This window comes from Macrosteles quadrilineatus, unplaced genomic scaffold (genome assembly GCF_028750875.1).
Source record: "Macrosteles quadrilineatus isolate MER2022 unplaced genomic scaffold, UCM_ALF_1.0 Scaffold_8__2_contigs__length_117827958, whole genome shotgun sequence".
Taxonomy (NCBI): Eukaryota; Metazoa; Arthropoda; class Insecta; order Hemiptera; family Cicadellidae; genus Macrosteles; species Macrosteles quadrilineatus.
The window spans coordinates 31420359-31441324 of NW_026542601.1; the positions used below are offsets into that span (position 1 = coordinate 31420359).

At 37.0% G+C, this 20966-nt stretch overlaps 1 protein-coding gene across 1 annotated transcript in view; it reads left to right on the forward strand.

Annotated features, from left to right (window-relative positions):
- LOC128999439 (poly(A)-specific ribonuclease PARN-like) overlaps positions 1–19855 on the forward strand; it is a 37474-nt gene extending 17619 nt beyond the window's left edge. The window contains exons 6-14 of the mRNA XM_054425960.1: positions 4478–4599; positions 6198–6316; positions 9417–9524; positions 9781–9856; positions 14054–14106; positions 15140–15226; positions 16364–16559; positions 17724–17779; positions 19664–19855. Of these exons, the coding sequence (XP_054281935.1) occupies positions 4478–4599; positions 6198–6316; positions 9417–9524; positions 9781–9856; positions 14054–14106; positions 15140–15226; positions 16364–16559; positions 17724–17779; positions 19664–19824 (978 nt within the window). The 3' untranslated portion in view covers positions 19825–19855. The remainder of the gene's footprint in view (positions 1–4477; positions 4600–6197; positions 6317–9416; positions 9525–9780; positions 9857–14053; positions 14107–15139; positions 15227–16363; positions 16560–17723; positions 17780–19663) is intronic.
- Positions 19856–20966: the final 1111 nt, after the last annotated feature.

A 20966-nucleotide genomic window follows, 5' to 3' on the forward strand; every position in this document is an offset into this window, starting at 1 on the left:
ACATGTTTCAAAGCCAGAATGTTACAATAACAGTGAAATTCCTATCCTATTGTTGATTACTCAAATTAGGCCTATTCCTAGACGAGATAGAATATCGTTAAGTCTTTAACCATAGTGGTTTAAGCCGGGGACGTATTTAACTATCAGCCGCCTCTAGGCAGTAAAGTTAGCCGCCCCTTCCCCCTCCCTCATCAGCGCGCTGACCAACCACACTAAGATTACTCCACATGCTCTGCCAGCTGTTTTTGTAGAAAAGTAATCGGCAATTACATGCTGCATCAACAATTCTAATAACATTTTGATTGAACCCTTGATTACAGCCGTTTTTGTTTTGCCGTTTTCATGCAAAACACGATTCTGTTTTGCATACATGGTATGCAACGTTGTTGTATCCAATCAGAAGAGTCATAATTGCGTTTTGCGACGCGTAAACGGCCCACAACAACGTCTGTACAAGGGTTCTTATAACGCTTTTCATTGAAAACTCTTATTCAGATATACAATCATAAATTAATTTATTTACAAAACTGTTTTATTTTAAAGCTAAATGATTCAAAACAAAAAATGTAAGTACAAAAAAGTAAGTGGATCTGACTTAAAGTGTTCAATGAAAAGTGTTATTGATTTAAACCTTGAAAATGAATCAATAACTGAACTAGACCAGGGGGTTTAGCAGTTAGTTCTCCTTCAATATTCAAGACTGCAAGTTAACGACGTCTTTCTTCAGAAGATCGGCTTCCACAGAAATCCAGAACCGTTAAACTAGAATCTGACAAGTCTGGTCAAAAGTTCGTATCAATTGAATATGGCAATGTCCTCCACTTCACTATGAAAAATGAACTTAGGAAACAAAATAAAAATATCACCCTGGCATGCAAAACCTCAATTAAGATAGAACATCATTTAAACACGTATCGGCGTAATAATATCAATAACAACTTGGAGGACTTGGGTGTCTATAAAATAAATTGCAATGACTGCCCTAGTATGTACATAGGACAATCAGGTCGATCCTTTAGACAAAGGTTTAACGAACATCTCCCTAAACCTAAATTGCATTCACAGCGTTCTAAGATTGCCGAACACCTGCAGAAAGAAAACCATTCCATAAAAAGTTCCAATGGAGGATTAAAAATTGTACATAAATGTAATAAAGGCCCTGTGATGGAACGTCCTAGAAAGCTACGAAATTTATAAAGCTTTCAAAAAATCGCCAAATGATGTGTTAAATGAAAAACTAACTTTCAACTCCAACTTTCTGTTCGATCGCATTGAATCATTGAACAATAGAAATAGTGACAAACAGCTGATCTCCCCCCTCCCCCAAAGCCAAGGTCAACGTCTCTAGGGTATCGGATAACATGAATCAGTCAGTCAGTGTACCAGTCCGTACAACCACTACGTTAATCATTTTTGTTTAGGCCGGCCAAAATACAAATTTTCAATGTCACTTGTATATATTAATGTTTCGAGTGTGAGTGTATGTCTACATGTGATCTTCAATATGACCAATGCTATTCACAGTAATTTAACAAAGACAAGAAGATTTGAAATTTTTTTTTTTTTTTAGGGAGAGGAGGGAAAATGCTTTTACGCAAACAGGTAGCCAGCCTGTAGTGTGAGACTCCTGAAAATTATCAGACTACTCACTAAAAAACCCCCTCTACTCTGTTGGACACAGACCTGGAATTGTTTGTCACATTACTTCAAGTCAGGCCAACATGTGACCTAAGCCCTCAGGGCTCGCACAGTTTCTGGCATTTAGATTCTTAATGACCTACACCGCATCCCGGTCAAGGTCGATCTTCTTGGCGCGGAGAATACCCTGGATATAATGTGACACACAGGTCCAATTGTCCTCACCCTCCGTCATAATCGGTATGACCGTGTCCACCGACAGCAGTCCTATCAATTGTTGAGCCTCCAGGTGGGGCCTTTCCCAGCGCTGGCAGTGGAAAAATGTATGTTCCACATCATCGAGAATGCCTGGGCAGTATATGCAGTCGGGTGACATGGCTTTGCCCATCCTGAACAGGTACGACCGGAAAAAGCCGTGTCCCGTCAGAAATTGGGTGAGGTAGAAGTCCACCTCTCCGTACCGCCGATCAACCCAAGGTTGGACTTGCTGTATCAGTCGCCTGGTCCAGAGTCCCCGTGTCTCCTGTTCCCAGCCCTCCTGCCACAGCTGGTAGGTGCGGGTGCGTTCCTCTGTTCGTGCCTCGTCCTCCCCACGGCGCCGGTAAATTGCCTTTCTCTCCGCCGCCAAAAGTTTGACGGGGATGACTCCAGAAATCACCAGGACGGCGGGCTCGGACACTGTTCGGTAGGCAGATGCTACCCTCAGTGCTGCCTGACGCTGCACTCGGGCGAGCCGCATCCTGTATGCCTCCTTATTTAGTGCGTCTGCCCACACCTCCGCACCGTACAAGAGTATGGACTGGACCGAAGACATTAACAGCCTTCTACGACTGGACCGAAGACATTAACAGCCTTCTACGACTGGACCGAGGCCCTCCGACATTGGCCATCAACCGGCTAAGAGAAGAAACCACCCTAGCAGCCTTGTCCGCTGTACGGAAGATCTGATCCCGCCAGCTAAGCTTGCTGTCTACCATGACCCCAAGATACTTGGCAGAACGAACAGTTTGAACCTCGACGGCTCCAACCCTCAACGGCACGATGGTGTCAATCCGTTTTTTTGTCAAAATCACGATCTCGGTTTTGCTCAGAGCAAGCGAGAGACCGTGGTCTGCCATCCATGCGTTTATGGTACGCATAACTCGGTTTAGCTTTAGCTGAGCCAGCTCAACGCTACGTGCAGCTATCAAAGCTGCAACGTCGTCTGCGTACCCAACCAAGACCGTTTCCTCAGGCATTTCAGACCTCAGAAGGCTGTCATAAGCGACGTTCCAGAGGTCTGGGCCGAGTATGGAACCTTGGGCAGCACCAGAAGTGACACTCATCGTCCGCGGGCCCTCCGCAGTGTCATACGTTAGGAGGCGAAACCGGAGATAATCCTCTATGATGCGTATGAGGTATGCCGGCACGTGGAAGGTGTTCTCCAGAGCATCCAGCATATCGCACCACCTCGCCGAATTAAATGCATTTCGCACATCGAGCGTTACGAGCAGCACAACCCTGCGAGAGTAGTGGGTAAAATCCTCAGCTCTCATCACAGCTTGCTTCACCTCCTCAATCGCATCAATCGTTGATCGCCCCATCCTGAATCCATACTGACGAGGGGAGAGGTCCCCCGCAGCGACAACGGCTAAATTTAGCCGGGAACGGATCAATTTCTCGAGGACTTTGCCAGCCGTATCCAACATACACAGAGGTCTGTAAGAGGATAGCAGATCTGGGTCTCCCTTGCCCTTCCCAACAAGCACAAGCCTAGATGTCTTCCAGCACAAGGGGAAAACCCCTTCAACCAGGCAGGCGTTGTACATGCTCAAAAGGATCAAGGGGTTGGTAGTCAAAACCTTCTTGAGGACTTCACCGGGCACCCCATCGGGACCAGGAGCCTTGTTGTTCTTCAGGGATATGACGGCCGCTACCAGCTCTTCAGGGCTGAAAAGTGGGACGTCGTCCACCCTTCCATAATCCCGCAGTGGGCGCAACGCGTGAGCCGGGAAAAGGGACTCGACTATCCTCTCCATAGTGACCCTGTCCATGACGGAAGGTGGAGAGCGGGTTCCAAGTTTCTTGGTTACAAGTTTGTAACCCAGGCCCCACGGGTTGGAATCAACATCGTCCCTTAATTTATCCCAGCAACTGCGCTTACTCTGATTTGATGGCTCGACGAAGATACCTCCTAGCACCCTATAAGCATCCGACTTACGCCGTCTGTCTAGGGGTTCTCTAGCCCTGGTAGCAAGTCTTCTGGCCCTCAATGCCACTCGACGCAATTCCGCAATCTCGGCAGTCCACCAGTACACAGGACGCTTATTGCACCGGTATCTCCTGCGAGGCATAGACTCATCGCAGGCCGAGACAATCAGTTTTATCGTGGATGCAACTAACGCCTCTGCGTGAGGCACGCCAGTTGCAGGATGAACCACCGGCGTTCTTCGTAGGATGGCTCCATTGAATTTTGCCACGTCCAGTTTTTTAATGTTCCATCGAACGGGCACTTGACGAAACGCTGCCACTTGTCTCTGATGACCATCCAGGACGTCAAAAATTATGTACTGGTGGTCACTGGCCGTGTGAAGATTTGACAATGGAGCTGTTAGCCCCGAAACTATAGTAATCATAAAAGACTACTTTGGATTGAAGACGTAAATTATAACCTATTATCATTATTAATCTTTATCAATCCAGGAGGCAAAACATGGATAAATTAATGCTTGTGTGTTAGTCTTAGACTCAGATTTGATCTCTTGGTTTCAAACACAAAAATCACTATTCATACACCCCTTATTTATTTATTCTACTTGAATCACAACAATTACTTTGATTAACCTTTCTCTGTTCGCAGCGCAAGCTGATAGTGGGCCACAACATGCTGCTAGACCTCTGCCATATGATCCACAGATTCTGTGAGCCACTGCCAGACAGCTATCTCGAATTTAAGGAGATTCTCCATAGTGTCTTTCCATAGTGAGTATATTCATAGAACTACGACCATTGAGTAGGGTAGCTGCTGTCATAATTTTGAGGACTTTGTAGTTGGCTCTGATTCAATTGATCAAATGATGATTTGGTCAATAAATGGATGATGAGATGAGCCACAGACTCGAGCTGGCGATCGATATTTCTTTGAGTCAGTTCCTGACAAGTCTCGCCTACTGCAAAAAGTACCTTCAGGTGATGGGGGAAGTAAGGTCAGTCGTGTTTCTCTTATTGTCGGAGGGGGACGATGATGCTAATCACACTTTCTTTGAAAGCAGGCGATTTGATGGACAGAGAACAGCAATATCAATGGTGAGGGCTGAGGGGGTTTGCTCCAGATTCCGTTGTGAGTGTTATGAATGGAAATGACAAATCAGAGTCGGTAGCTTTATATTAAAGAAGGCCTTTGTACAAAGCGAGATAAGGGTTGCCTGGGTGATTTCTGTGATTCATTATGTTGAAGAATGTGCCCTATCAGGGCAAAAGACACTCGGCTAAGCTGAAGTTATGGTAAAGTGTTCCGGTCTGGATCCTGCAGCCCGAAGGGAGTTTAGTAGATAGGACTTGATATTTGCAAGGTGAATTCTACAACAGTGTTTAAATCATCCACTCTAGTTTGTTTTAAGAGGAATATTAAAAATATTCTATTGTAAAGAAGTCTGCTGCTGACTCAACACAATGAGAAGAAAAGACAGTTAACAAATGTTACAAACTAGTGGCTATGGGTTTGTCATGATTTGAATTTTACATAATCTAATAATTTGTATACATTATCACAATTTGTTGTTAAGCATGAGAAAATCTATCAATGTAAACGGTTAACACTATATTTTTTGCTTTTAAGTTCTACTTACCATTTACTTACTAGTACATCCCCTCTCAAATCGTCCCTCACAGGACCAAAACTAGGATAACCCCAATTGCCAGTTAACATGTTCAATGCGGGTGACGGGTTATCTCGTCATCGCTGGCGCTCCCAAGCGGCGCGCAACCAGTATACTCGTCAAAGCATCACAACAAAATTATTGCCTTGGTATGAGCTGAGCTTTCGACAAAGGATCTTGTTTTTCTTTTTGCTGTATTAATAAGGCCTTTGTGTTTCCTCGGGTGGCGTCGTTCCTGTCGTGCACGGTTTTTTGTTATTTGTGTGTATGTGTTTGTGCTTTAGTGTGTTATATGACTTAAGTGTTGTGCAATCGTGAATGATTGTGGCTAATTCTTTACGGATTGATGACTTTCTCACTGAAGATGAACAAGGAGATACGGACAACAACCGTTTACAATATAAACTAAGGATTACTTTTGGTGTCACGTGCGTCGGTTCTACATGGCAGCCGGACGGGTCCGGCTCAAGACTTTCTGTCACAAATTATGACCTCATATATCTTGTCAAAAATTGAAAATTTTGACAAAATAACATCATCATCCAAGACGACATTTGGGAAGTTAATTTGAGTTTTCATATTTTAGCCGTACGAGCTATATAGCCAATTTCTTATAGAAATAATATTCTTGATGATTATTATAAAAGATAAATTCAGCTGTGTTTTCAATGCTATATTTTTTAACCGTACCAATGTTCGCAGCATTCTAGATACAAAGTTCATGTGCGCCACTAGACCTCTGTGTGATAAAGTTCCGTCAAGTGTTCTCTCACATTTGTTGACCACTGTCAGCGAGCCTCCATTTACGCTGTTGACTGTTGGTGAGTCGAATTAAACTTAAGTCATAACAAATATTAATTAGAGATAAAATATAATGAAGTTGTCAAAATCACAGCCGTTTGTATTGGAGTATTTTGTGGACCTTCTTCTATGATGGGGACTGTAGAAAGTCAGGTGGTGGACTTTGTAAATTACTGTGTCTTTTACTCAAGTCCACTACCTGGTTTTTTGGCTTTCTTTGGATCCTCTTTTCTAGAGTTTTCCTTTAACCAAAAGGATATTTAGAAGGTAGTAACAAGATTAAGGGTTTGGAAAGTGTTACTTATAACAAATCTTATAACAATAAATAGTTCAATAAATATGCTACCGTACACACAAAAATATTTTTGGCCAAGTGGTCTGTGATAGTTTATTGAACATTATGTAATAAAGCAAACAAACAAGAAGTTGGTTGTACTTTTAATACAAACATACGTGTATTGAAAATGATCCAGTTATACTCACAATTAATCACTATAGCAATTAAACTAACAGACCATACCTATCTACTGTAAACCATAAAGTACTGTTGAAATGTTGAAAGGGCTGGTTTAAATGTAAATTAATAACACGTGGATATTTTATAAAAAGTTTACTATTTTATAAAAAGGCATTTATATTTACATTTCAAAATTACTTATTCTGAATAATAATCATCGTATGAAGCAGTCAGTCGTTGGTGAATAAGTTCAAAAACTGTTTTCATTTCTCTATTAGGTAGTTTGATTTTAGTTTGGGGCATTACTTTACTATGTTTTGAGATAAAAGAAAGGTATCCGGTTTCCAAAAAGTATTGTAGAAGTAAGTAATACTCTTTGACATTGTCTGGAACTGTGTTAGATTCGGTGTTGAACTCTTTAAGCATTTCTACCTCATATTGAGTAAGTGTTTGTATCCTCATAATTGTAATGTTGCCCCCTTTCAAAAGTTTAGGTATCACAGAGTCCCTCATTACATAGTGTGGAAACAAATACCTAAATAGTATATTTCTTGTTTTTTTCGTGATCCAGTAGACATCAAATCTTTTATGTCTAATGTAGGATAACACAGACCAGGGGTTTAACACTTCACATCCATTTTGTAAAGACTTGTAACCTCCGTACCACTTTGTTACGTTGTGAATTGCACCACTTAAATGAAACCTTTCCAAAAGTTCGCTGGTTTCAACTTGTGTAAAACCAAAGAAAGGAGCAAATTCACAATCCTCCATGAATTTGAATGTTTTGAACTTGTAAGGACCAGAAAATTGTGAACCTAACTTGTAAGACATTGAATTGAAAATAATTGTTCGTTCCACATTTGTGTTCAAATTCACAGTATTGTCTAAAATTCTAAACAGTATCTCAGAAACAACAGTAGGGTCAAGGTCTGCTTGAAATATCGTTTTTGTTAAATAAGAATCAAAATTATCTATCAAAATTGTCACGTTCTTTTGGTAGTGAAAGTGAAGGAGGGAGGACAAAAAGTTTAAACCGGTTTCAAATTCTTTTACCTCACAGTCAAGGTATTTTTGAAACTTAATCTTTGAAGTGTTTCCAAAATGAGTGGAATTTAGTAAATACGAATGCTCTTGGAAAGAATGTTTCACTGATGTTTTAAGTCCCTCAACAATGTCTCGATGGCTGGCCACCAGTTCGTTTGGTTTCAAATTGTAGTAAATGGTCGGATGTTGACACATATGTTTCAACACAAAATTTTGTTCTTCCCAAATTTTGGTTCCCACAAAGTAATCCACCACATCCCTCTTAGGTTCAGTGTTCCCCAAAAACAGCTTGATCATCTGCAAGTTTGTGGTCTTCCCAAACTTTGACGGTGCTGAAAGGTGTATGAAGTCATGTTTCAAAATCTTCTGCAGTAGTAGCGTCTTATCGATAAATATAGTAGAATGCCTTATCACTTTGAATCTATCTGAGTCTTTCACTGTTTTGGACACTGCACTTTTATACTTGATCAAGATAACGACACATAACATCCCTTTGAGTGTGGCACTAACCATAAGTTGAGATTATCCAAACCCACATCCTCATTGTGAAACTGATGTGGAAACCACATAAACATAGTCAATTGTAAAAACGGGCTTCTCTCTTGACTGAGACATTTTGTCTCCAGCGAATCAGTGAGGTGATTAAAGTTCTATCTCTGATTTGGTTTGGTGATAAGACAACAATATTATTTACTTTGAGATTAATATACTAACCGTAGAACTATGTTTACTATGAAGGTATCAATCTCAGAATAAACAAACCTATTTTGATTTTTGATCCTTGGAATATCTAAAAAAGAACTTGGGGGATTTCAACAGCTTTCTTTTTGATTTTATTTGTAATTCTTTCATACTGAATGCCACTGGTGTGGACACTATGAAAGGAATTAATAGAAATCCATGCTACAAAAATAAAAGATTGATCATTCCAAATCGGTTTTCTTAACAAGTTATTAAATTATCTCCTAACAACTGTTATTCTCATGCTACTATGCTTCTTATTTTTTCTACAATATTATAGTCAAAATGTTGTCAAATTTGAACTCTTCAAGTCTGTATCTAAAATTAATTACACCTACTCATAATAATACTTCCTTGGTTTGAAAAAAAAAAAATGCATCTATTGCTACAAACTTACAAACACAGCATATTTTTACAGTTGCTTGGTTAAATTTGTACTAAGTTAAGGTCACAATGAAATGCATATGAAGTAGCTTTATTTTAATTTTTTTTAGATAGGTATAACTTGATTTTTTTGTAGCTAGTTATACTTCCCAGGTATAAGTTTTACATTTTGTGTGTTTAGTTTGTTTCTTAAATTTTGGAGGTTTGGTTTCGTAATGTGGGGTTGCTTAAATTATATTATTCCAAATATCATGACAACTGTTTATCCTTTTGCTCAGTTTTACAAACTATCTGAACTGTCCGTTCTAAATGTTCTGCTTTTCTTGCAATTTCATGGCACCGAAACACAATCTAACCAGAAAACACTAGCCTAAAATTTAGTTGATATTGAATTGTATTTTAAAATTGCGGTTTAGCCTATCAGAACCACAGTTATACTAACTTTTTGTCTCTTTATGTCCTATATAAATTTCTTCTTATTCCTCTTCCATTAGAACCAGAGGGAGAACACGCATATTCACGTCTGGACCAGAAAGAACACGAAGCTGGTTTTGACGCCTACATCACTGGAACCATTGCTATTGCTCTCTCCAACTATTTAGGTGAGTGCCATGGTCTTGTATCTGACTCACAGTTCTTGTAAATTTAAATTTTGGATAGTATGTGAATAACGTTTAAAGTGATTGCAAAATTTGTATGATCATTCTTCTACTTGTTCTTATATTATGAACTGTCATTGTGTGGACAGCACATTTAGAGCTTTGGCCAGCTTCAAACTTTTCAGGTAGCTGGACAGCTGAGTGGTAAATAGTGTGTGCCTCATAATCAATTTTAAGAATAATTTTGATTTTGATGCAGCGAGACACAAGAAAAACAAGTCTGACATGAAACTTCCCTCAGCAGACGCTCCTCATCTCAAGGATGTTATCAACAGGTGTGTTAAACTGGCATGTTGTAATTTCAAAAATATTTTAATTTTCAGCAAATATGCAGTGTTTATTTTTTACCTTCTCCTCAGATGGAGTTTTTTATGCATTAAATGTTCGTTGTGATATAATAACTCAAGCTGACGAATTTAGCTTAACCTTTTAGACTCCATTGGCTTTTATAAGGTACAAAACCATCACCAGCAACTATTTCTGCAAGCATAGCTCAGATGGTCAAAACAAGAAATTTCGAATCTCAAAACTGAAACCGAATTTTTAAAATATCGGATCCCGATTCTTCAATCTCCTAAAATACAGGTTGCTAAAAATATAGGAAATGATGAAATTTTCATTATGTGGTCAAAACTGAAAGAGATTGACTACTTATCCCGACATAATAACGTAAATTATTATGTGACTGATAAACTTTAAATTAAAAAAAGATATTTTTTTATAAACAACTGACATGAAAAATAAATGAAACTCCTGACACTAACATTAACGTGAATACATCGAAGTATAATAACACAACTGGAATGCTAGGTACGTGTTCACGAAAGTGCGCCGTTGTGGCAGCCTTCCCGCACCACAATGGGGGACCCAGCGGATTTTAGCCAATTCATCGAATAGTGCGCGAAGTTGTTAACTCGCTCCTAGCCTTCAACAAGAAAGATTAAGTACAATAATGTTTATATTCGTAATCTGCATTAAATGCAGAATGTAATGGTATAAATACATTTTACTTTTGATTTGAAATAGAATTTACATAGCTAAAAAGAGTTAACAATTTTTACATTGTGACATGAAAATGTTAGTATGCGAGGAAGTATTTTATTTTTGGGCCAGAAGAAAACTGTAAGCGACAAAGTTGTAGTTTAAGAGATGATTTTTAACATGTGATCGAGCAATTTACAATTAAGTGTGTAGTTTGTTTGTAGTATAGTGATTAATAGCGCGATGAGGTTGATTTTATGACGCACCAACCTCCTCAGTCCAGCAACTCTTTATGTTTTTGCTACTCGATCATTGCAAAGCTAAATAAATTTTAACCTTTTTTAATAGTTGATATAAGTTATAGAATACAACTAACTATTCTATGGATGTGATCATGATCATATATGTCATTTATTTGCAGACGATAAATATCAATACCGGTATGGGGCTGCCGCCCATGAATGAAACTTTTAGGGACACTGTTTTACAAAACCGTTTGTTTCTCCAATGCTAGGAACGTTATGAATGAATATAACAATGTTTTACAAAACCGTTTGTTTCTCCAATGCTAGGAACGTTATGAATGAATATAACAAAAATAAGTTATGTGTAAGGCAGAGATTGAAGAAATTGGTTTTGTTTCACAACATGTAATGCAACCTTTGTACTATATTGAAGCACGGTTGTGGGCAGTAAAACATATTCTTAAAGGTACTGTTTAGTATTATTAACCAAACCCTTTTCTCTTATGTGTGATGATATGAATTTTAAAACATATACAGATTAACAATGACACTCGAAACACTTTTTTACTAATTGTGTCTTTGCAACATTATGCAAATACTCATATTGTCAAAGGAACACTACTAACAATTCGATTTGTAAATTTATTATTCAATTTTTGTTATTGCCCTTACGTTAAATGCTTCCTAGGTTTAGTATTTATGACCTTATCAATTATTTGCTCTGAGCCTTAATATTTGAAATTTCTCATTAATTATGTACCAAACAAAGCAGATAATACACAATCCCCTGTTACATAACAAAGGGGATTACAGTCCCTGTCCCTGTATATATAGTCTACATTTTATATTTTAATTTACGGTAACATTGTATGTAAATAGTTTACCTAGAAGGTGATAATACAGTATTTAGGTATGTGTTACCTGTAATAAAATGTATTTAATATAACTATTGGTTGTACTCAAAACGTTTCTGGGAGTACCGTAAACGTAAAGATCAGCGGAACCAGGGAGGACGGCCCACGGCGCGATTTATAAATAACCTCTTTGCGTTACTAATTACTCCATTACACACGACTAGAAATTTTTATTTGAAATTGCTTGGTTATATGCTGAAGATCATCTCATTAGCTACAATTTTGTCGCTTGAAGTTTGCTTCTGACCAAAAAATAAAAAAAGTCCTCGCTTAGTAACTTTTTCATGTCAAGGAGTGATATTTGTTTAACATTTTTAGTTGTAAAAATTCGAATTATGATTTAAACTAGATTATATTTATACTGTCAGATTCTGCAGTTAATGCAGATTCCGAATATATAACTTTAATTGCGGTCAACCTATTGTATGCACGGCCAGGAGCGTAATAACAACCGCGTGCACGGCTTAAGGAACTGACATATCTGTGTCGAGTCCACCTTTGTGGTGGGGGAAGGTTGCTGAGACGGCGCGCTTTTTATCCCAAATCTCCTATCTACCCGGTGTTCCAGTTGTGTTATATACTTCGATGCGTGAATATTAGATTAATTGGAACATTTAATGGTGAATATTTTTTTAAATATCAATATGAAACTGAATTAATTGTATGTTGTTCCTGTATTTAAGATGTCTTTTGCAGTTCAGAATACAATTATTTACAGTATCTGTTTCAACTGTTTAATTAGTGTTAATGGTTATCTGTTCTACCAGCTTGTGTATAAACAGTGTTTGTTATGATAAAATAATAAAGAATGATACAAAAAATGTCAGCAGTTAAAAAAAAAGTGCCCTGATTTTTAAACTTTTTTTGAAACTGTTAAAGAATCTCGAAACTCGCCGATTGAATCTTGAAACCGCAACTTTTTCAAAGTTTTTTATGTTTTTGAGATTTTGATTCTGTTTTGACACATCACTTTAGCTCAGCTTTTATTGGGGTTTGGGATAGCTGAAAATTGTATGACATACTGTAAACTACTACACTACGAATCAATATTGTTAGTAGGTAGGGCATAATATTAGGACTATTAGGCCAAATGGGTTACCGAGCTTTTTGAAGCGTTCGTATATCCAGCTCAGTAGATTGAGGGGTCTCATCTGGGTCTGCAACTCATAAGTTGGGTGAAGTTCACCTAAAAAAACAACTGCTAATACAACAAACCAGTAACCTGAGATAATTGTAAGATTTATGACGTTACAGTCTGTAATGTATTCACTAAATAAAATAAACAGTGCAAGTTGATGGGATGGGTGAATGTTCTATTTGATGCACTTTAAATCAGGCACGAATCAATATTGTTAGTAGGTAGAGCATAATATTAGGACTGTTAGGCCAAATGGGTTACCGTTACCGAGCTTTTTGAAGCGTTCGTATATCTAGCTCAGTAGATCGAGGGGTCTATTCTGGGTCTGCAACTCATAAGTTGGGTGAAGTTCACCTAAAAAACAACTGCTAATACAACAAACTAGTAACCTGAGATAATTGTAAGGTTTATGACGTTACAGTCTGTAATGTATTTACTAAATAAAATAAACAGTGCAAGTTGATGGGATGGGTGAATGTTCTATTTGATGCACTTTAAATCAGGCACTATGCTACTTTTTACTGTATCCATCCTGACTGAGGGCTTCCCAAGAACTTAATTTTAAAGACATTTGATTTATTGTTAAGAGTGTAAGACAATTAAACATAGGTTTATCTTAAATTGGAGATGTGTAAATTAATACAACAAATTATCGATTCTCAATACTCTCTTAATAGCTGAAAAATCTTTTCTTGATTTTTGATACCGGTACCTTTTAAACAAAAATTTATTTTCTATATAAATTCAAAATTGGATATCTTACAGCAACCCCTGTATTTATGGCTGTGTCAGATTTTTGAATATCTCAGCGGTAATGGCAATAATATAATTATCATCTCATCTCCCTTGATGATGGAAAATGTAGAACATCTTTTGCGGTCACAGGAATATCATCATCCGTAATCGTATCCAAATCCTAAATAACCACCGCGGCTGTGGAGACATGATCATTGTTTCCCGCAATAGTGTGAAAATACTGATTATCTCAATTATCAATCAATCAATCAAATTAGTCAAACATAATCATCTTCATCTTCCGCAATAACAGAAAAACATTGAATATTACCCACAGTGATGGGATCATCATCATCATCATCATTTCTCATCATCATTGGGGGTTGAAAAGGCGAGAGTCTGAATTGTACTGGTATATAAATAATAAATCTGTTTACAATTATTTTCCTTTGTTTACAGACTGTTCATGATGAAAGTGTCAGATTGCTTTATTGACCTGGAACGAGATGATCGTAAGTTCCCATTTCGTCATAAAAAAAAATTTAAACTATGAAATGTTTAAGTTTTGAGTTCTCAACCTATTTAAATGTAAATTATAGATTTTTAATTTTTATAGTCCACCCTACGTTTGTTTGTTTTAATTAGGTACCCAACTACTTTAATCATCAAGCTAATGACAGATCACTTACAATTTAAAGAGATTGTTAATCTGGTATTGATTGAAGGAACAACTGTGTTTTCAAAATCAATGACACCCATGAATGGGTAAAATAAATGTAAATATAAATGAAGGGGGTGAAGTAAAAGCCTTGTTGGCTTTTATTACAAACGAAATGTTCAAATTTCATTCTTTTTGTAAGCGTAATATGGAAAAAGTAAATAAAAGGTAAATCTTCATTACAGGTGAGTTTAAGTAATGTTTATGTTTTAGGAGCATTTTTAGAAGAGGGATAAAGTTAAGCTCATTTATCTGTTGATATTTGACTCAAGACATGGTGCTCTACGTGTGTGCCGGTTTTGGTTATCTTTGAGCAAGACAACAGTTAATTATATGTCGAGTGCATATTCTTTGTGAATTTTTCACATCAATGTAGTGAATCCAACATTCTTGAAGTGTGGAATTTTGTTAAATTGGTGTATATTGAGGTTTTGGAGAAACTGTTGTTAGGGTCGGTTTTATTAAATTCCAGTCAATATTTGGGACTGGAGTTGCTTTCCCTCCAATTATTATCCTCCAAAACTTTATTTTATATACTTTTTACACAATTTCACATTTTAGAAAGTGTTTTTAAGCTGGGGTCTGGGTCCTAAATTTTTACCGAAACACCAACAATCTGGAAAGGATTTGCCTTTATGGAATTATTTGAGTCAACCATTGTCAAACGTATCATTTTCACATTTACTGTAGAATATTGTTCCTTTGCTTCATAAACAACTTGAATAAACACGAGAAGAAATACAATTCTTGCCATGAGAAATTAGGACTTTGCTTGCACACCACCAAGGAACTTTCACACAAGTTTTGATTTATATTTTTGTTTCCAGCTGAGCCAAAAAGAGACGCAGTATTCCACGTGACATTTCCCGAGCAGTGGAAACTCACAGACTTATCCAACCTGTTCAGCCCTTACGGTGAGGATTTTCAAATATGATCACTGTCTATTCAGAATCTAATCTCTTCGAAAGTGCTAAGTGTCTACTGTGAATACTGGCTGACTTCTCTGTGATATAGACAAGATGTGTTAGTTGTCACAGCTATTTGAAGCCTTAAGATACCACCTCTTTATGTTTTAATTTACAAAATGGTAACCATTTCTATCATAAACGGTGGCTGGCTTGAGTCTATGTTGCCTGAACATGTTGATTTTTTAATGCTGATATAAAAATTAAATTTCTAGATATTATATCTCTCCTTACTGTGTTAAATCAGCAGATTACCATTTAATTGATTCAATGTTTGGACCATTAAAGACAATGTTATTTTAACTCACTCATAATCGGTACTGAAAGCATTTAAAATATAGCCTACTACAAGTTTACATGTTGAGTATTGTATGACGAGGTATGTTTACGTATATTTGGTTTCAACCATAAATTGTCATTGGGTTTAATCCTGAGGATATAAAAAATAAGTTATTGGGGTAGATAAGTTATCTAAAATGAAGAAACACGGTGTGTAAGTGTATATGAGTGAAGGAATGTCGAATGGATGAGATGATAGCCTGTGACTGATTAAGACAGACTGCCATTCATTAAAAGCCCCAAGAACAGCTGGGTACAGTTTCAAACCATAAGAAAGCTGCTACAGTAGACTCCCTCTTATCCGGACACCTTTTAACCGGACATCGGTTTAACCGGTCTACACTCCGCGTAAATGACATCTCTTTAACCGGACAATTTTTATCAGCACATAGGAATAACCGGACTAGATGGGAAGGAAGTGGGTGGTACTGAAACGACTGTTCTTGTGGGAAAGATTTGAAACCAGTGATCACGTGTGTAAATACAATGCTCTACTAAATTTAAGTCAAATACTGTATACAGTATGCATTTAAATGGTCCGTTTTAACGAGATTTTGGGGACGTCGGTTTAACCGGAAAACCCGTTATCCGGACTGGCCTCGGTCCCGAGGAGTCCGGATAGGAGGGAGTCCACTGTAAATTTTCTCGGGATTGAATTGGACTACTAGGCGAGCATCATAACGACTTCACTATCCAGCTATATTCACACAGCTATTACAAGTTACAAGTAATGCTTTTTTCCTACAGGTGGTGTATATGTCTCCTGGATCAACAGTCGCAGCGCCTACTGCAGTCTCAGTGACAAGTCGCAGGCGTTGAAGGTGCTGAACTCTCTGGCACCTGCTGCACCTGCAGGCGTCACTGTTCGTAGCTACTACGCTCATCACAACCTGTTACAAGCGTCCTCACCAGCCACGGGCAGCCGCCGGAAACTGAGCGCAGAGTGAGTCGCCAGGAAACTAGTATTTTAGAGTTTTTAAGAGATTATTGGGGACACTTTCCATCACGATTAGTACAAATATTAGGATCTGGAATTTGATCGAATACTTAAATGAGAGAAAGTACATAAAAGATAAAAAAGATTAGTAAACAAACAAACCAATTTTATAGGTTATTTAAGAGATTGGTGGAGACATTTTCTATTGCGATTTGTAAAAGCAATTTTACATGACTTTTCAAGATCGACAAGATCTAGTGAGAAATGACCTAAGACATAAAAATACAATTTAAAAAACCTGCAGATGGAAGATCACAATTTTAAAACAACGAAGTTAACTGAATAGTGTAGGTCGCCCGCTTAGAAAGCGTGCTCCTCGTAGCATTGGTGCAAAGAGAAATACAGAGCTGTGGGAGTGAGACAGACTATGGCTCTTCCCCCACTCCGCTGCCGCCCCACCCCTAACCTTTTATAAATATTAACAGCAATTAAATTATACAGCTGATCAAAATGTAAACAATTACTTTCTTCATAACTTGAGAAAAATAGGTCCTGCAAAAATATTGTATAGCCTAAATCGCATCAATATTTGAGCATCATGAAATGTTATTATATCATTGTGTAGGCCTAAGCAGTTCCATTTGGTAACACAGGATTCCAACTCCCACGACACCGTGGCGGCGTCGTGTCGGTGTCGTGCTGGTGTCGTGTTGTGCTGGTGTCGTGTCGTGCATTGTGAAAACGGCCATTTGCGGAGAGGGGGAAAATACCTCCCCAACATGCGCTAAAAATTTTGCCCAGGTCGTTTTCTAAGCGGCCGACCTATAGTCAAATTTAATAAAAACAAAAGCCCTTAAAAAAAGTGTAACAAACAAAATTAGGAGACAATGACATTTGGGCACAAGATTGTGGCTAAGTGAGGTTGCAATCTTTTTACATGGACTCACCCAAAGGCCAAGTTTAATAGTTGATCGTTGTAAGTGTAAGCTTGGTTTCTTTAGTACTCTTGTGTCCTATATACAATATATTGTTTTCTTAGCCCAAAGAATTACCTCATGTTTATTTATATATCCACCCTAACGGATAACTTTTGCTGAAAATATTATTCATTTACCATCGAGTAATCAACACATGTTGTTTTCAAATTGATACATTAATTTGTGCTTTCAGACTGACGATCAAAAGACCAAGCGTCGATCCCATACCAGAAGAGGTTGAAGACAAAGGTATGTATTGATAATTCTTTTTCTAATTCTTTGTTCATACTGAGAATAAACTGGATCTAAGGATCTAAGTAATCAGAAATACAGCATAATGTTAATGTTAGCAGTTACCTAATGTTTTTTCCTTAAGATTTTTATTGCAGTTTTTTTGTTACATCCATCTGCTTTTTAAAAGCAGATTAGAGACAGATCAAAACTTGTATTAGAAAGTAAGGGAAGAAATAGTTAGTCCTATTACACTATTTGTAGAGATATGCAGGCCTGAGCAATCGATCGAGCCGAGCCCGAGCTTTTTTATAACATGAATTTTATGTAACACCGTTTTATATGCTAATTTAGTTAACTTTATTTAAAAATACAGTTTATAGCTTAGATTAATTTAATTAATATTGTTCATGAATGGATTATGAAATATGATCTAAGTTTAAAATAAATGTTATCAATGAATCAGTTTTATTTGATTTAAAAAGAGGAAGTTTATGAATATTAGTGTGGTCCAAGAATGAAAAAAATATTTAAATATCAAATATAACTTCCAACTATAAATAACTTGACATATTTAAACTATTTTTTATTTAAAGTAAACATTGCAATGTTTTTTGGAATTTTTGTTAGGATAAGAGGCTTACCTGAATTGGAAAGAGTCCAAACTAGAATAATAGACACCCAACTTTACATTCAATATATACACAAAACAATAGAATATTTCACTGTCACTGAAAGCATTTTGAACTAAGGAAGAGAGTTTTCTTTGAATCCATATATATAGAGTAGACCACCCAATATAGACTGTCTAATGTACACTGGCCACCATATTGGACCTAAAGAAAACCTCTCTTCCTTAGTTGAAAATTCTGTCAATGCCAGTGCAATATTGCAGTGTTTTGTTATATAATGTTAAGTTGTGTGTCTATTGTGCTAGTTTGGACTTTTCCTATTCAGATAAGCCTGCTATCCTCAACAATAATCCTAAAAACCTAGGGCCCTTGTGCTCCATGCCACATCCTGAACATTGAAATATATTAGCATAAAAATAATCTTTGAAAGATATGTAAGTGAATATTTTATGACGAAGAAAAATATTAAAAAATCTAATATATTTGGTGTGATTTCCATTTATCATACTGTTATCACAATCAGTGATCGCGATAATCTCATTATCATCTCCCGTGGCCACAGAAACATTGTCATCATCTCCCTCGATTTAGGCAATACCTTGTTTATCACTAGCGGTCACAGAAACATCATCGCTCACTGCCATCACGTAAAAATCATCATCATCTCCTGATATCACGGCCAAATATTGAATATCTCTTTCTGTCACGGACACATCATGGTCTTCAGCAATCACGGTAAAATTCTAAACATCTTCCTCAGTTGCTTAAACATATTCATCCTCTGCAATAGCAGCAAAATCCTAGACATCACCTGTGGTTGTGTAAACCATCATTGTATTCTACGATCGTGGCAAAAGCTTAGACATCTCCCACTGTGGTGTAGAAATAATCAACATTCTTTGCGATAGCGGCAAAATCTTGACATTACTGAGGTTGTGTAAACATCATCGTCATTTCCCGCAGATACGTGAAACGTTATCGTGGTCATTTGTAATCATGGCAAAAGAGTGAGTTTTTGATTGCAGACGTGTCCTGCAACCACGATTATAAAAGCTTGGATTGAGTTTGATTTTTCAGCATTGTGCTCGATCTCTCGAGCTTGTAGGCTTCGCTCGAAAATCGAGCCGCTCGCAAACCTTTACCATTTTGATCTTAAACTACTCATTCCATTCTTTGGATCAATTTGGTAACTTGAAATTTACAGTGAAAACTTTTTCTTATTGATAGCTTAAACTTTTGCAGTCAAGATTACATTTTGAATTATTTTCAGGAACGCCTGTAGGAACACACCTTAAAAGAAAAAGAAAGTTATCGGAAAATAAAAACGATACGAAGAAAATTTTTGAAACAGCAGTAGCAAGTGAGAGTAAAAATACGACTGGTGCACACAAAAAACTTAAATTGTTTGAAGAAAGTTTAGATTGGGGGTAGTAACTGTCATAAATAAATCTAATTTTATATAGTTTGATTTATTTTTATCCTGTAAAAATGGTTATCTCATCTCTTTAGGATAGTTAATCACATTTAGATTTTTTAAAGTGTTTTTGAATACTTACTATTTTTTTTTAAATAATTAGGCAATTTATGACATAATTGGTTAAATATCCATCCATCAAGGAAATTTTAAGCAAAGAATAGTAGTTCCAACACATTACAGCTTATGTAGCAAAAAATAATTAGTTAGCACTGTGCTCAAAGTTTTTATTTCTTTGTACCACTCCAAAAAGACAAAGCTAGAGGCATATTCATTATTCAAATAAACTGTTGAGTGATTTTTTTAATTATTGGATGAATGCTAGAAAAATTATATCACTGTTAGTCCAATGGATACTGCCTAATGAACTTACAATATTTATACAAATATAGTCACAGTTCAATTCAAACTAAACATTGAAGAGGATGATTTTTAATAAATGATTCTTAATTAACTACTCCCAATTAAGTCTCAACATGTGGGTAAGAATTTGGTCAGTTTACAATAGGCACCTGAGCATTTGCTTCAAAATGTTTTGTAACAATTTGTTCGATGTTTAGTTTAGACACACACTGTAAGGATAAGAATTTACCTAGCTTACATAATTTTTTTGTAGTTAAATCCTTGATTTGAGGTGTAACTCACAAGGAATCCTACAATTCTCAGAACTGTTTAACCTTAGCCGTCCATTATTCATTTGTAGTGGGCATCTCCCTCCAAACTGTTATATACAGGAACTTTTTATGAATTATTGCACTCTAGACCTGACCAAGATGGGATTCAAATTCTTAATTTAAAACCCCTAGACGACTTAAAACAGTGTTTTCCAAATTTTTTTGGCGTAGGACTTTAAAGGCAAAAATAATCAAGTGTACTGCCATTGATTTTCAGATAGTGAAGAAGACATCACTTCACGTTGACGTAAATTTTTATACATGGACTAGGGTCAGAAATTTGTCTGTAAAAAAAAGAATATAGTTGAATGAACCAATCACAATGTGTGCTATTCTATTTTTGTAAGAATTTTACAGTGATAGTTGAGGTAACATAAAAGATGCTTTACTTTACAATAAGCTGTCTTAATTTTTTTACGTCAGAG